Raw genomic sequence first — 11,988 nt, 5'->3', positions numbered from 1 at the left:
CATTGACCCCACACATCGATTCCAAGGTGCAATGGACAACGAACTTCCGTAATGGGGCGATGTCACAACTTTCGAAACCATTTTTCACCACTTTAGATGTCTTAAGTCAACTGAACTTCACATTCTTGCGGTTACCTACCTTAAACACTGTCTTTTCAACATAACTGAGTAACGCAATGAACTTAAATTGAAACGAAATTTCTATCAAAAACTAATAGCATCACAGATCGACTTGCAAACCTTGCCACCATCTTGAATTCTTTGATAAATTGACAGCTCCCAAGTGGGCAGGTCCCATTGTGTGTACAGGAAGTCCTTTTTTCCAAAATATTTCGCTTTTAAGATAGTGCAAAAGTTTGATTAATGATGAACAACCTGTTACTAATAGTTTAAAACAAGCTGAAACATTAATATTTACAATATAAGTCTAGATTTTGGTAAAAATCAAAAGAAACTTTCACTAGCAGACGTAAACAAAGACTTGGATCAACTTGTCATTCTCAGTTTGCTGTCAGTCTCAGATGACAGGAATTTGAAAATTTAGCCGCCTTTTCGGCGGCTAGCTGAAATTTATCAGCCGCAGCAAATCGACACACACATGCATAGCCGGCATCCAAAGTTTGTAAACAAAGCGAGCACGAATTCGAACATGTAATCTTTAAAAAACAGAATATATTGGAAAAACTTTACTTAAACAATCATCCATTTACTCCTGATTGGGTTTTCACTTTGTTTCATATTTCATTTAATGATTTTCATTCATAATCTCGGGTACGAAAAAATGTGCATCCAAGGCCACCTGTTGTTTTGTTTACTAACATATTGCCCCATTTCAAAACCAGATGGCGTTCTTCTGTAACAGTTTGTTTAGTTATTTTTGTTAATATTACCAAAAATTGCTAATACTTATTCCCAATAAGTGCTAAAATAGTCCAGAAGGGCTAATGAACTCGTTTCATTGTACTTACGAACGATTCGCAAATTGTTTCAATCACACTCAAGTGAGTATAAAGAGCCACAGTTCGATCCGGAATATTGAAAGCCTGTTCGAGTAAAAATTGATGATGGATAATCTTCCCACTACGATTTCTTAAAGCAAAGCTTCATAATAAATACATCAGTGCATGGATTATAAATTTAACATTCAGATGCAATGCATCACAAACCACACACGAAGCTATAAATAAGTTTAATGCACTAAATTTGAAACCGAGAGAGGCAGATGCAACCTGAAAAGGCCCAGTTAAATGTTTCTTTTTGGGTTCAACAGTTTTTAGGAACACATGTTTGAAAACATTCGCTGTATAAGCCCTAACACTCGTTTCACACAATGTTAATTGCCAAGTTCCATAGAAGAATTATTTTTTCTTCTAAAAACAACAGTTAAAAATTTAAAACAAAAAGTTATTCCAACGCACCCAATAACGCTAGTAACGCATGATAGCGCAACCAATCGTATCAAAAGTTTGACAACCAAACTGCAAGCCAAAACCGGTGTTTTGTTTACTTCCAAAATTTCACAGCTCCAGCAAGCGTTCTTGTGACTGTGTGAAAATGATTCATTGTAATTAGTTTTTAATTATAGAAAATGTGGATTAGATACGTTATCAGTTAATTGTCCATTTACCCTGTGCGTTGAAACAGAAAACTATAATCATTCGATCAAACTACAACTTAAAATAGGCATGGCAACATTGCTGGTTTGACCAACCATGTTCAGTAAAGTAAATAGTCGAAGCATCTACTGAAATCAACTGTTCGTATAAAGAAGTGCAGATAAATTACATCTGTTTATTGTAATAAATATAGAGTGTCACTCTATCATCACTTCGAATTCTGATTGTGTAGAAGCAGAGTGTAGTCTAGTAGAGGACAGAGGTATGTGCTAAAGGCAGCAATCTAGCGATTCGTACCCTCAACAGAAACCATGGATTACTATTACGATGACTACTACGACGAGTATTACGATCAGGCGGGCGTACCGGAGCGTTCCTTTAACCGTGAACTTAGCTTCGACGAAACCGTCAACAATTGTGTCCATCCATCGCTACGGTTTGCCGGAGAGTATATTGTTAATTTTATCGTCATTAACTTGACATTCTGCGTGTTGGTGCTAGCAGCGAAACGACTCTTCCCTGGCCAATTAAGGAATTTGCATGTACTCAGCTGCGTTTGTGGTGTGGCCCTTTTCTACCGAGTACTTGAGCATGGATACTATCACTTCGTGCAGCTAGCCGTCACCCTGTACGTTATGCAGTGGTTGCTGCATCGTTGGTTTAGCAAAACTGCCCGTTATATAAAGTCGCCTTTCATCCTCATCGCTTATGGAATCGGAAATCTACTACTGAGCGAGCTTCTAGAACCGTCGCCTGAAGCATGGAACCGCGTAAGGGGCACCCAGATGATCCTCTTGATGAAGGTGTTATCTTTAGCATTCGACACGGAGGATAATATGGCGCTGCGGAACCAATTGGGCGTGCTTTCATACTGCGGATACATCCTCTGTCCCGCCAACGTGATTCTAGGTCCGTGGGTCTCATTCAGTGACTATCTACACATTTGGCGAGCATCAGCCGGAGGGTTAGAATCCAAGCAAACCAGATCGACCGGACGTCGGATGCTGATTCATGTGTTCCGACTAGCGATAAACGCACTAATGGCCGTTGCGTTTCTGCTCACCTCTAACTGCATGATCGATTACCTGCTGGCACCGGCTGCGAATTGGAAATGGGTGCGAGCATACGGAAGGGCATTGTCGTTTCGCACCAGCCACTACTTCATCGCATACCTTTCGCAGAGTTCTATGCTCGCGGCGGCCGCGGATTGGAGCCGAGCGGACGACGATCGTTCACTGATGGTTCCTGTGAGCTCGCTGTACCGGGTAAGCTCCCCGCTGGCAGTGGAATTCCCCCGATCGTTGGTGCAGGTTGTGACGGCTTGGAATATACCGATGCACCTTTGGCTCAAGCGGTACATCTTCCGCACGACGAAGCGCCCATTCGGGACGGGGGCAGCCATTGCGCTAACCTACATCATATCATCGCTGCTGCACGGTTTGCACTACCGTCTGTGGATAACGCTGCTAACCATCGGCTCGTGGACGTACGTTGAGCACGAAATTAGGAAAAAGCTTGCCGCCATCTACTCGGCGTGCGTGCTGGTTGGCAAGTGTCCCGAGGCGTGTGTCATGCATCAGCATAAAGGAAAAAGTCTGTTCAGTATCGTCATCAATGCACTGTTTTTCCTGCTGAACGTGTTCAATCTGATCTACCTTGGATGCATCTTTGAATCGACCGAAGGCCCACCGGAGGAAGTCCATCATGATACGTCGATCTTTGGTCGCTGGACTGAATTAAACTATGCTTCCCACTGGTTGCTAGTATTTGCCTACTTATTCTATTTTATCATTTGATACGAACGTAAAACTTAGAAAACTAAGGACCAAACAATCGCCCATGAGCACAAATTCAATCAATTCACACGCTTCTATTTCAACAGATACGCATAATCCTTTCTTTGTAGTGTACCGAACAGTATTCTTGATCAATACTGATCTCAAGAAAAAAAAGCTTTTCCAACTCTATGTAAACAATCAGTCAATTTTCCCGTACCACTAACATAGTGAACACGCACAACCTAAGCAATGTGATAATTTTGGAGGAAAACCTAAAAAAACACTAAATCGCCAACAAAAAAAAAGGTTATAGGAGAATAAAAGTAATTAGTCACTAACAAATTGTCTTTAAGCTCTCTTATAAATAAAAGATAAAATAATTGAAGCAAAAATTATGACAAGCTTTGTTGGAGAGTGTACTAAGTGATATCACAAAAAAACGGATGAAAATTTCCCTCTTGACATTTCACTTAAACCCTTATCTTCCCTTCACCAATAGCTTTATCCCTGGATCAGACTACAATTAAATCATTGACCGCTTAAAACAAAATACAATCTTTAGTGCAAAACCACAAAGATCGCGAAAAACCCCAGGGCAAATAAATTGCGAGCGGTCGGAACATCATATAATTGCCCCTGAACACCGAAAACTGAAGCCAAAACAAAGAAACAAAAACGTAAAGAAGCGCACACGTAGTAACGCTATTGCTAGGCAACGTGCCGAGCGACAAAAAGTGCCCGTAAGATTATTTTTGAGCTGTCGGCGCAATAAGAAAATAGCTACACATTGCAAAAAATTGTCGCACGCGAGGGATGTGAGGTGGCGGGTTGGCGCGTCGCTTTTTTCCCCCAATATCCCAGGAAATTCGAGGAAGAGATCAACGTGCCTGACGCGGACACGATACGGTATATTACACCGGTAGCCGTATAAAAAGCTGACAGTTGATCGTTTTATTATGATGCCCACCCGTTCCGTTGTTCGCGGATTCGCAAATCTGTCTCTTCTTTTCGCTGCTAGCTGGTCGGTGTAGCTTTCCTTTCCGCTTTTCCTTCGATTCGTATGCCCCCCCTTCCCATTCCACATTCGAGGGTAGATGCCAACGATGGATGATACGATTTTTTTTTTGTTACGAAAATATGTCATTTTTACTACAATCGAGTGATTTGTGGATGAGGTTTTCCCACCGCCGAGACGGTTGGAACTGTGCGATCCGTTTCGCGAGGCCCTTCCGATCACAATGCAAAAAGAGAAACCGGAAAAACGAGCCTCTTCATTTGGATCTTCAACACGAACTTCCGCGCTAGCGGTATTGTTCTTGGTACAGTTAATAAAAGACAGCCAGGACTACCTCAAGCACCATAGATCAATCGAATACGAATTACGAAAGCGAAAGTACGAGCAGGCGTGTCCCTACCTTCGTTGTAGCTGTTTGCCCGGTTGCACTTGGCGCTTATATACTTTTCTCACTCCTGGGTTTTCCTTCGATCATGGGAAAGCGAAAAAAGGGGCGATCTGGGAGATCATCAGATCTTCACCTCGGAGCAACAAAAGACACGCGACATCCGAATCCGGCCTCCTACCATTCGCTCGTACAAACAATTAACTCCTCGGAGGACAGTAGAAATTCTCGAGGTTGCGCATTCATACACGCGCTACAAAGCATTATCACGCTGCAGGTCTGATAGGGTTGGCAATCAAAAATACCACAGAACAATATTCTTGTTGTTCTACTTCAAGGAAAAGAGAATAATCAGCGTGAAAATTGTTTGAAATATGATGTAGAATAACGTTGGTGCAACATGAGGTACCTTTCGATTGCAAAATCTACAACACAGCGACAGCGTCTTGTCAAGCGGAGCAGGAAATAGGAAAACCCATGGTTTCTGATCCTTGACTAAAGAAAAACCTTATGAAGGCGACAGAATAAGGAAAAATTGCTTACTTGAAGTACTTAGTACAGTTTGTAATCTGGTTTGGCCGCAAATAAATTTCGTCAATTAATCTTACTGTGGATGTACGTATGTAATTTTCCTCCTACTGGCCTTTTACCTTTTGCATAGGGATCTTGTGCACGATAGTTTCGAAATTATCTTTGCAAACCGTTCGTTGCCCGGGAAAGATTCTTGGCAACTCAGGTCCAATAACATCTCAGCTTGCTAACTCTACTAGCATCTAAAACCCGTTATGCTAGCAGTAACCGTTACCCGCTATCTTTTTAAATTAATCAAATGGGACTTTTTTCCTCTCTATTCTGCGGCGGCACGCAAAGCTACACACGCTTTCACTGTGTTTCCGCAAAATCTAAAGCCAGCCATATCGTTTCGGGAGTGAAAAGTACACGCGAATCAAACCCCTGACTCTACCAAACCCGGCTTGCCTCGAGGACACATTAACTAACCCTCGGTCCCACGAGGTTCACGTACGCTAAAATAAATCGTTGCCAACTGTACTGAGATCACGATCGCATTGTTTTGTTGCGAATCTGTTGTTGTTTTATGTGTGTGTGTGTGTTTTTAATTTTTTTTTATTAATCTGAATATGTTTTAAGTAAACCCGTTTGGCATACAGTTGCACTCAGTGCAGCCTTGGGGTTTTGTTTGCTACTGTCTCATTTACTTTTATTTTTTTAGTTCAGCCATTAAAATTTTACGTGACACTCGCACCTGTCGTCGGTTGTCGAGGTGTGCAGATAGGGAGCGAAAGCAAAGCAGACAATGAACATGACACCGACTGACAGGCAACGATGGTTGATATCGGATTGATATTTAGTAACCGTCACTATTATTACTGTGCTCAACTTTATGCGCAAAATAGACGCTTTGTATTTTACTTTGATACTGCCAACGGGTTTCCATTCTTTCCATCAGATCAATTAGCTTTTTGTAATGATGCACAACACGTGTAATCTTTATCCCTCATCTACACCACGCAGTTTTGCTGCTTAGTTGATGTAGTTTGACAGAGTGACAGCGTTTCTAAACATTTGACAATTGTTTCGCTTAGTAGCTACTAAAGAAAACTCTCCAGAGTACAAAAGGACTATAGTAATATCCATTACGTTGCTAATATTTGTGTATGCTTTGTTACCCTTTTACGGATTGCAGCAATACAAAAATTTACTCATAATATTTATTGAAGAGTTATTCAATGTAACGGAAACAGTTCCTTCCTGGATATATAGAATCAAGGGGGAAATAATGAGTGATTATACAATTTTCATTTTAATAATCATTGAATATTTTAAGCAGAAGACAACATTTCATACCACCTTCAAAAAACCCATGTGCCATTTGGGGAATGAGGATATTTATCGAATTTTTGGTTCAAGTTTAAATTTTCAGGCGCAATATAGACTACTGTTTAGAAATTACTATTATTGAAGGTGTATCAGTTCTCGAAATCAATGTTTTTTTTAAAATTAAAATTGGATACACATATAGATGATCGGATTTGTTTATCAAATGAATAAAACCAAGTTTAACATTATTTTAAACGTTGAAAGGATCCCGGTGTCATTACTCCGAAATTGACTTTGTCCTACTGGGACACGTCGAACAAATCGTAGTATAATATTTTTTTCACCTCCTTCTATCTTAGTCATATGACTACATCCCCCCAATTCGTTATTAACCAGAAAGTAGAAAATCCAAAGCATGCATGATAACATATGCATATGATAACGCCATTATTTTCCATACACCCATCGGGTTTTTCTTAATACTGATACTTGGAAAAAAAAATCATTATTCAAAAATTCAAAAACTTTTCTCGGGACATTTAATATAATAATGAACATGTTCCGCAAATTGTAATTGTGTGTTCGAAGCGACAACATTGGGGGTAAACTATTTGCAAGCAGAAGACATAAACGAATGACTCAACCAGGAAGCGGAAGACTTCTCTTGCCTCACGCTCACGGTTCAAACATTCCGGACAGGCAAAAATGCGTGCCATTGTCGACAGCTTGTTTGAAATAACTGCTCGTACAGCGGAAGGCTTATTAGTGAGCGATTCCAATCCACCTTCCTCCTTCCAGGGTGGAAGCAACCTCCGACCTCGGATCGAACAGTAGAGTTACAAGAGAAAGCGAGAGCGCGACAGGGAGCGCTCGATATCCTGTGACCGGCACTGGCGTTCCCGCGGCACTTTTCTCCCCGGGTCGCGCGGGTTGCGCGGGCAAGCTATTTCCACCCCTGGGCGTAAAATTAGACAGTCCACTTCATCAGACAGCTTTGCCGAAGCGCGCGCGCCACTCGCTGGGCCCGATGCTATCGGTCGCCCGCTTCGGTGTGTCTTTGGCCTCCCGCTGTGGCATTCCGTGGCCCGTCGACCGAACAAAGTGTGTCCTAGGCTCCTGAGGTGGGCTAATGAAGCTGCCCGAGAGGCGGTGGGGCCGCCTGGTGCCGCAAAATCGCCAGCAGTAGGCAGCCAGAAGAAGAAATGTGGCCCATTCGCCATCCCACTTCTTCTCGTTGGTGCTTGTTGAAAGGAGATTAATTTACGAAGCGTCCCACCCTGCCCCAAACCGCCTTGAACATCCCTTGAACGCTTCGCACCAATGATATATATATTTATTTTGCTCTACCGCTTCCTGTACCGAAATCTTTTTTCGTTCGGTATCCATTGCGCTTACTCCTCCTTTTCGTCGGCGACGGTTGCGGACCCCTCGCCGTTTTGCACAATTTCACCTCGCGCCAAAGGAAGCCAAAGCCAGAGGAGAATGTTGCCACCCCGGGAATGCCGAAATCAAAAGTGACAATCTGCCGACCAGCAATGATGATGACGTGTAGGACAATGCGTGCCATGACTTTTGGCTGTTCGTCTCTTGAGTTGGGCCTCTCGCGACTGCATCGCTTCCGTTATTCACCCACAGTAAGGAATGGCTATACAATTTATAGCCGATGTTAAATAATGCAAACGGATTTAAAATTATATAATAAAAGCTAAGCACATGCGAACAAGTTTCTAAGCAAACAAAGGAAGAACATTACATTACCAAAAACGCAGGTGTAAATAAATTTGAAAACGCAAAGGTTACTTTCTCTACAGACAGTCCTAATCTCTATACTTCAATCTACTGGTATAAAACAAAAAACAATCCTCTAGAGCAACCGAACAAGCAAACATCAGTCGGTCGTCAAGCCGAGCATCGTACATAAAAATAAAAGCGACGTCCGTACCTTATGATAGATTTAAAAACTTCATCGGAATGACAAACGAAGCGAAACAGTATGGTATTGTCGTAATTTTTTGACAAACACCATCAACATACACCACCCAGCCCACGCAGGCGGTACCCGGTCGGGCCACACGCACTAACCGCCCTGCAAGATGAAAGGTGGAAAATATAGTGACCAAAGGGTACAGAGACGACAGGTTTTACAACCCCCGTTAATCTGAACTATCCAATAAACCTAGCGAACAGGAAGTGACGGCAAAGCTAGGCAGAAAAAAATAAATTAAATTAAATTGAAAAATATCAACGAAACAATGGGAGGAGGAACAATTAAGCGACACAAAAGAATCTTATACTATTCACACTAATGTATCAAACTCGCTAAGTTAGTTGGCAAGTGAGTTTTTGAGCAAATAAATAAATAAAAAAACATAGTAATAACTAGTTTTTAGGTGCAAACAAAACGATGAATCTGGCAATCTTTCGCTGGCAAATTCCTTCTCCCCATCGGATCTGCACATTGTTTCAAGAAGCGTGCGCGCTCAAGTGCTTGTGTGTGTATGTTTCTCGCTCACATTGAGCCCGTGCCAATTCACACTTAATTATTTAATTCACGGTTAACTGCACATCCTTGTTTTTTATTATTAAACCCTCGTGCTCATTATATTTCCCTTGGGTCGAAAATAATACACTTTCAACTACGGACCGCACAATTTTTGGGTGTGTTCTTTTCCTTTTGCTCGTTTCATGTTCTTGCTCAATATGTTCGTTTCGTAAATCTTATTTGCTACGTTTTGTTGCTCCCCATCCCCTCACCCCGCCTCATCACTCCCGAAGCGTTGCGATACACGATGGGGAGTTTTGTTTTCTTCCAATGTTTTCCCGCTTTTGCGGCGTACGTAGGCAAAACTTTTGAGCAGGCTTAAACAAAACTCTCGCTTTTCCACCACGATTCGATCGCGATTAGGTGCAGCAGCAGCCGGAAGAGACAAACGCGTCGCTTCTTTCTAGCTCGTTATATCGCTTGATCTGCCCCAGGATCGCTTGATCTGCTGCGGCCCGCGACGTGACAGTATGGAAGGATCGCGTAGCTCGCACGTGTCCATGTTGCATTGGGGCCAACAATCGCAGCACTTTGGTGGGCCGACAGGGCAATGCGCAGGCGCCAAGCTGGGCAGCGTCCAAGCTCGTCGATAAATAGCACTAGTTTACCAAGGTTGATCTTTCTTAGCATGAATGCGAAGAAATTATTGTCTTTGCTGTATGATGGATCTGTTGATTAATATGTCGATAATGGGATAAATAATACTATTATTTTTAATTTTATCCACGACTTTGCTCCACCATTTGCCCAAGTTCGCTCTAAATAATTATAAGGAGACTATTATTGACTAAACTGGGACCCACCGACTGGCTCTAGACTGTATTCTACTCTTTGCCTTTTACCTGAACAATCAGCTTTGGACGCTTTACAGACTTTCTACATGATATTATTCTTATATGCACTGCTTATCTCGTATTCTGTACGTAATGCGTCTCTTAAATTCGATCGATTTTTATCAACAATTGATCCGTTGAATCGCTTTAAAGCCAATATTAAATAAACTCCTCATTTGTCCTGCATTAATTTTCTTTTAAATCCTTCGAACCGTTTACCTGTTTCCACGGCTCCAGTAACCTTTAAAACCCTCTTTTCCATGCTAAATCTCTTTACATCCCCTTAGATAGTTTCATGGACCGATGGAACCATTTGAAACAATTAATTAAAAACCGTCCCTTTTGGCGCCAAAACAAGCGGCGTTCGTCGGGAGCGCGTCAGCCGGCACGAGCCCCAAAACCGCGGAACCCTCGGTGCGCCCGTCCTGCGCAGACTCGGCAAAATCCGGGCGATCCCGGTGGAGCGCTCGGCCCGTGGACCCCCAGGCCGACGAAACGGGCCGAATCCGACGGGGCGTTGCAGGGTCGCGCGACATCTTTTATCAGTGCGCGACACCGGGCCGGCGCGATTTTAATAAAGGGAACCAACCCCACGGGTACCAGTTAAGATTGTTTTAGTCTTCGACAGAAGTTGGTTTAGACAAGTAATAGCCCTCGCCTATCTATTGCCGTTGCCGTTTGCCAGACCCCTTGTTAACCTGATCGCTCTCTCGTGTGTTGTTTGGTTATCCCTCGGTGTTTTTGTGTGTTCATTTGTGTGCAATTGTGTATTATCCTGACTTTCGGTGCAACTCTAGACCATCGCTGGCCGTCAGCTCAAATTTTTAGAATTTAAAACAGCGAACTAAACGAAATCCCATGCACGTTCGACCAACGAACGAATTTTTCGAACTCACTTTTGGGACCTCAAACTGAAGCAATTTTTCGTTTCCTGTTGTGCGGCTTGTGTCTGACTCTGTGTGCATCTACTTATGTGTGTGTATGTGTATTTGTGCGTATGCAGGTGTACCAGCATTCCACGAAACCCTAGAGGGCGAGCGTCAAGGCGCTGTGCGTTCGTAAATGACAGAACCAGCACAGTGCGTTGCGGTGTGGAAAAATCCATTCTCCTGCACCTCGTGTCCCATTTTCCTTTCCGTATCCGGTGCCTAATCTAATCATCGACCACTGCACATCACTAGCACCTGCCGTGTAATCTAATGGAAGCGTTTACCATAATACCTCTTGCGAGCTGATGAGATGCGAAAGGTTCCGAAGAAAAGAAAAAAAAAGATAAATGTATGCACAATCACTCACGCAGCTGAACGGATATCAATTACGCTGCCAAGTGTATAATAATGAGACCACAACACTTGTTTCGTACACCGCGGAGCATTGCGGCAACAGGGATAGGAGTTCCGAGAAATAACAGACTGATAAAGTGCCGACAATGTATCAGTTCGAACCGTTACACAGAAATTTGGAAATTAACCTAGTATAAAACATCTGTTACTAAGGTGTTGCATGAACCGGAAACCTTGAGCTTAAGACACTTCTATCAGTTAGCTTAACGCATGCCCAAAACTGTCCTGTTTTACTAAAAAACTTCACTAGAGCAAAGTGTAATGTAATGTGCATGTTTAAAAAACTACTCCATACTGATCAAATACGGTTGAACTTAGCTACAGTTTTGCTTGAGTGTGATGGTGTTCTTATAAATTTATTTCCCTTTGCACCAAATACTGCTTCCTATTTCTATATAAACTAATTTCTTTATGTCTCTCTCGTTCTTTTTTCGCCATCCCTCAAATACGCTTTCATTTATACTGAACATTAAATATTCGCACATGAAATGATAATGCTCGCTCACCTGAAACATGGATTCCCCAATTCTCACCACCCCTCGCCCCATTTTCATGTTCTGTGTAACCTCCCCATCTCCATCCGTGCAGTTAGTTTCAGAGTAGGATCTAAATTCCAAACACAAAACCAAAAACCAAA

The 11,988-nt window shown here is 42.5% G+C and overlaps 1 protein-coding gene across 1 annotated transcript; it reads left to right on the top strand.

Annotated features, from left to right (window-relative positions):
• Positions 1-1,841: 1,841 nt before the first annotated feature.
• On the top strand, positions 1,842-3,457 carry LOC131281329 (protein-serine O-palmitoleoyltransferase porcupine). The gene has a single exon (XM_058310655.1). The coding sequence runs from the start codon at positions 1,928-1,930 to the stop codon at positions 3,410-3,412; it is 1,485 nt and encodes a 494-aa protein (XP_058166638.1). The 5' UTR covers positions 1,842-1,927; the 3' UTR covers positions 3,413-3,457.
• The last annotated feature ends 8,531 nt before the right edge of the window (positions 3,458-11,988 follow it).

Source organism: Anopheles ziemanni, chromosome 2, assembly GCF_943734765.1.
Source record: "Anopheles ziemanni chromosome 2, idAnoZiCoDA_A2_x.2, whole genome shotgun sequence".
NCBI lineage: Eukaryota > Metazoa > Arthropoda > Insecta > Diptera > Culicidae > Anopheles > Anopheles ziemanni.
The sequence above is the reverse complement of the archived record's forward strand: the minus strand, read 5'-3'. Positions and strand labels throughout refer to the sequence as shown.